This window comes from Aquila chrysaetos, chromosome Z (assembly GCF_900496995.4).
Source record: "Aquila chrysaetos chrysaetos chromosome Z, bAquChr1.4, whole genome shotgun sequence".
NCBI classification, from domain to species: domain Eukaryota; kingdom Metazoa; phylum Chordata; class Aves; order Accipitriformes; family Accipitridae; genus Aquila; species Aquila chrysaetos.
This window is the reverse complement of record NC_044030.1, coordinates 8226870-8231437: the sequence shown is the minus strand read 5'-3', so window position 1 is coordinate 8231437 and position 4568 is coordinate 8226870. Positions and strand designations below refer to the sequence as shown.

The 4568-nt window shown below is 65.1% G+C and overlaps 1 protein-coding gene and 1 long non-coding RNA gene across 2 annotated transcripts; both read right to left on the bottom strand.

The window, feature by feature from the left end:
* Positions 1-407: 407 nt before the first annotated feature.
* Positions 408-1235, bottom strand: LOC115337391. The gene is made up of 3 exons (XR_003922125.1): positions 1191-1235; positions 602-696; positions 408-498 (listed from the first exon to the last, which is right to left on the bottom strand). It is a non-coding gene; the product is annotated as an uncharacterized LOC115337391 (long non-coding RNA).
* Positions 1236-1415: 180 nt separating this feature from the next.
* Positions 1416-3181, bottom strand: LOC115336662 (coiled-coil domain-containing protein 81-like). Its single transcript, XM_030004024.1, has 4 exons — positions 3067-3181; positions 2545-2606; positions 2237-2390; positions 1416-1849 (listed from the first exon to the last, which is right to left on the bottom strand). The coding sequence occupies exons 1-4, from the start codon at positions 3137-3139 to the stop codon at positions 1416-1418; spliced, it is 723 nt and encodes a 240-aa protein (XP_029859884.1). The 5' UTR covers positions 3140-3181.
* Between the last annotated feature and the right edge of the window lie 1387 nt (positions 3182-4568).

The window sequence follows — 4568 nt, the reverse complement described above, 5'->3', positions numbered from 1 at the left end:
GGGCGTACCGTTCCCGAGGGCTGCGGAACACGCGCAGGGAGCTGCAACCGCGGCTGAGCTGGAGGTCTGGGCTGCTTCGGCTCCTCCTGGGACTTCTCCCGGATTACTGGCAGGACTCTGAAGAGGCACGGCAGGCTGAGCTCGCGGGAGCCCAGTCTGAGCCGCTTGCTCCGGGACGGGCTCGCAGCCTGCCGCCCGGCTCCGGCTCCGGCTCCGGCACCGCCAGGCGGTTCGGCAGGAGGACCGCGTGTCCGGCAGGACAACGTCTCCGGGGCCTTTCGGCATCGGCGCAGGCAGCCCCCCGGCCAAGGGAAACACCTCCCTCGCACTACGACCGGGGCGCGGTGTGCCCCCGCGCCCCCAGCCACACCGCTCCTCCTGGGGGGGCTCACCTGGCCTGGCCAGCTTCCGTGGCTGTCGCCCGCTCGCCTTCCTTCGCCCGCTGCCTGGCTAGAGAAACCCTCCGCTGAGCCAGGAACACCGGGTCCAGCACGCTCACTGCAAGTGGGAGGCAAGAGGACAGCACAACAGCGTCTTTGGGACCCTGCGGGCCCGACAGGAGCGCCCACAGCCCCCGGCCAGCACTCGGCTGGGACGCTACCTCTGCGGGCACCCCCGCCCCAAGGCGCCGGCTCTCTCCTGGGCTTCAGAGAAATCGCAGGGGCCGACGGCTGGTGGGGGGTCTCAACTGCAAGCCTGGAAAACAGGAAGGCACCAGCTGGGCAAAAGGGCACCACGCTCCCTTGGGGGCTGGCGCTCATCAGCTGCTGGCAGGCACCCGTGGGAGCCGCTGCCAAGTCCCTGGAGGACCGCGGCTCTCTGTGGCACCTGAGGGGCCCCCACCGTCTCCAGCAGCCTCTGCCGGTGCTTCCTTGCCTTCCCGCCAGAAAGCTGGTGATCGCAGCACACGCCCTCCTTGCTGCCCCCGCACACCCTCCCGCCTCTCCCTCTCTCAGGGCACGTCGAGAGCGGACTGGCCGCTTCGTCTGCACTCGCCAAGCCGGGGAGGAGCGAGCAGCAGGCGGCCCGGCGAGGAGCGAGCAGCGGGCAGACCGGGAAGCTCTCCCGGGAAGGAGCTGGTCTTGCCCGAGCTTGGCAGGAGAGGAGCCTCGGCAAGAGGGTGCCCCCACAGCAGGGGCTGAGCAGCTGCTCCTTGACCAGCTGGGGCCGGCAGAAGCCGTCCTGCTCACCTTGGCAGCGTGATGACCTCGTCTCGACTGAGCCGACTAAAATCGTTTTTTGCCCGCGAAGGCCACGGTGCGCATCATCTTGGAGTCCTGCAAGGGGACAGGGACGTATCAGCAGACGCCCGGGACACGGGCTGGTTGCTCACAAAGGCGGCCAGCCGTCTCGCTGCTCAGAGACGCAAAGGCTGCCTCTCAGGAAGCCTCGCGCCACCTTCTCCCTCGATGTCATTAGCCCCTCCCTCGAAGGGGCCGAGGCGCTGCCGAGACTTGGCCTAGCTCGTCGAGAGCGTGTCTAGGCCGGGTGGCGAGGCAGGTGGCGGCAGCCAGCAGAAAGCAGCTGGAGAGAGCTTCGACAGCGTTGCCACAGAGCCCCGAGGAGGAGCCCCGCAGAAATGACAAGCTCACCCCGAGAAGAGCTGCCAGCATGTTGCCCGTGCCATCCAGCTCCAGCAGGCAGTCGTCCAAGAAGGTCATGCTGACCACTTTTCTTCGCACGGCGAGGATGCCGATGCCCTTGAAGGAGAATTCCACCTCCTTGTTGTCTCGGAGGGCCCCAGCGAAGAAAAGCAGGGTCTCGTGTATGCACCGCTCCACGATTTCTCGGCGGAAGTGGATCTCGGCGGCAATCTGCTCGAAGTCCAGCTGAACGAACGGCGTCTCGTCTAGGAAACAAGCGCAAAGCAACCAAGTCGCTCCCACTGCGGTTCAGCCGACTCTGAGACTAGGTTGCCATCGGCGCCCAGCCCTCGGGCAACGCTCTGCTGGAGAGCGCTCCCCCTTCAGCTTCGGCCGCGTCTCCGGAGTGGACCTGGCGGACAGGAGAAGGCAAAGAGAAGCTCTGCCTCCTGCTGCGAGCAACCAGCTGGAGCGGAGGGTGAGCTGGGGAGATGAGGCTGGCTCCCCGGGGAGGGGCAGGCCGCTGGGTTGCCGTACGCGTGCCCACGCTCGGCGCTCTCCAGGTCGGAAGAGCCTTTGCGCGGCCATGTCACAGAGGTGTCGGCAGCAAGCCGAACGCAAGGGCTCTGCAGGGGAAGCACCCGTCTTCTTACCAGGAATTTTGGTCTTTGCACACTTGAGCTTGTAGAATTTCTTCAGAAGCCTGCACGGCCGGAACACGGGTCTCTCAACGGGCAAAGCCTTGTCCTCTCCCACCGTGGCACGCGCTGGGACGAGCGCAAATGTCCCAACGCCGATCTCCACCGCCTGAAAACGCAAGCAAGGAGGGGGAGCATTGGCAGCGTTGCGCAGAGGCGGGAAGGCTGCCAGACGACTCACGCGGCCCTGGGGATGGTACGTCGTGCCCTGCTCCGGGGGCCCGGAGGGGCAGGATGGGCCACGGGCAGGAGGCAAGGCTCACCCTCTTCTGCAAGAGCTGTCTCCGGATGTACCTAGATGCGCCAGCCCAGACTTTGCAGATTTCTGGAAAGCAAAGGAAAGGATGCCATGCTCCGAGTCAGCAACGGACAGCCATCCAGCACTCCCCCCGCCCCCGGAGGCGACAGCGGAGTGCGCTCAAGCCGCCGCTCGCCCTGAGCAGACGCTCGCAGCGCCGGGGCTGCCCGGCTGCGTTCTTGACCACCCCCGGCCTCCAAGAAGCCCGCCCTGTGCCCCGGAGAGGCCTGGGGGCAAAAGGCGGGCATCAGGAGTGTTTTGGGAAGGGGATCCCGCCCTTTGACACGGGCAAGCGGCTAGAGGCCTGGGCTACCACCCAGGCCACCCTCGAGCCCCAAGGCACCATCAGGCAGGGCTCTCCTTGCAGCCGCCGGTCCCCTCCAGAAGACCCCCGCTACAGCCCCAGCCCCAGCCCCAGCCTCAGGGTTTCCACAGCTCATCTCCACTTCGTCTGGGCTCCCACAGCGCTCCTGCAAGGGGGCCTCACCGCTGGTGGTGAGCTCCTTGAGGGTTGGCAGATCCTCGGGCCCCAAGGGCTTGAAGAGCAGGTACTTAATCATCTTTGCCCCCCTGCACCGCAGCAGCTGGGCAAGAGGTGTTCGTCCTGCTGCAAAACCCCTCCGCTCCTCTCCTCCTCCTCTTCCTCTCCTTCCTCCTCGCCACTTCCCCAAGCGGCGTCTCCAACACTCTCCCACGGCCTCCCCTCGCCTCCTCCTGGCAGCAGGGCAGCTCCTGCGGAGCACAGCACTGGCGAGAGCAGCCCTGGCGCTGCCCAGGCCTCGCCGGGGAGTGTGGACAGAGGCACGGTGGGGAGCGGGAGCTGCCGCTCTGATGCGCGTGTCCCACTGTGACACCGTGCCGTGTCACACAGGCCTGCGGGGACCCGCCGCAGCAGCCACCTCCGTGTCACACAGAGGTGGACCCACCCACGTTTGGCCCCAGCGTGGGCAGGGCAGCCCCACCGGGCACCTCAGGCTGCTGCGCTGACACTCCCCGCCTGCGTATCTCAAACTCAGCCCCGCTCGGCTGGCCACGCAGAAACTCTCGGCAGCCGGGAAGGAACGGGCGTTAATGCCGACGGGGCTTCGCGCCCTCAGAACAGGGCTGGAGAGTGTTGCGGAAGGCGGCAAAGCTGAGCTACGGGAGCACACGGGCCGCCCCGGAATGAGACCCGAACAGCACCTGGCAATCCCGGGATAAGATTCGGGGGCTACGGTAGCACAGGAGGGGATGTAAATTACAGAGGCTGTTGTTATATTCTGGAGGGCTTCGAGGGCGTGGTTTAGCTGCTTGCAAGCAGTCGTTCATGGTAAAGCAGAACTCCTAGCTTTCTCAATGCTTTCGCTTAACTTTGACCTATTCTCTTGACCGGAGACGTAAGACGATGATTCGGAACGCCCCAGAGCCGGTTTGAGCCGGGAAAAGGAGACGAGGTAACAACTAGCCTGAAAACCAGGGAAGAGCAAGAACCTGCCTAGAGGCGAGGAGAAGGACCCAATGAGAGAGAAGAACACCCCAGACCCGAATATTGCTCGTGGACCAGACTATGGCGTGAGGGCCAGGAACTTCTGACCGTGAGGATACAATCGCCCAGGGATTTTGTCCCCAGGGCAACCAGCTCGAGCTCTCTAAATCTGTGCGCCGTAGAGAGACTACGTTACGCTTTTTCTTCTGAAGGCCTCGATTAGGGATTCTGCTTTGGGGAACCTAGGGTCGAGCCTGAGGGAAGAAGCAGCACCCGAGGGTGAGCGTGTGTGTGCGAGGAGTCGAAAGGGGCACCCCTCGGCTCACTGGAGGGGCCCGCTGCCCTCGCAGGGACTCCGGTCCTAGCCGGTAAAGTCTCGGCTGGTGCGCCTGCGACTCCTTGATTGGTGTGTGAACGCTGGGGCGGCAGCTTCTCCCTTAACAAGAGGTCCACCCCGGGCCACAAGGGCAAGCCACCCGAAGCCGTGGTTCACAAGACAACACGCAGCCCCTCTTATCCCCCAG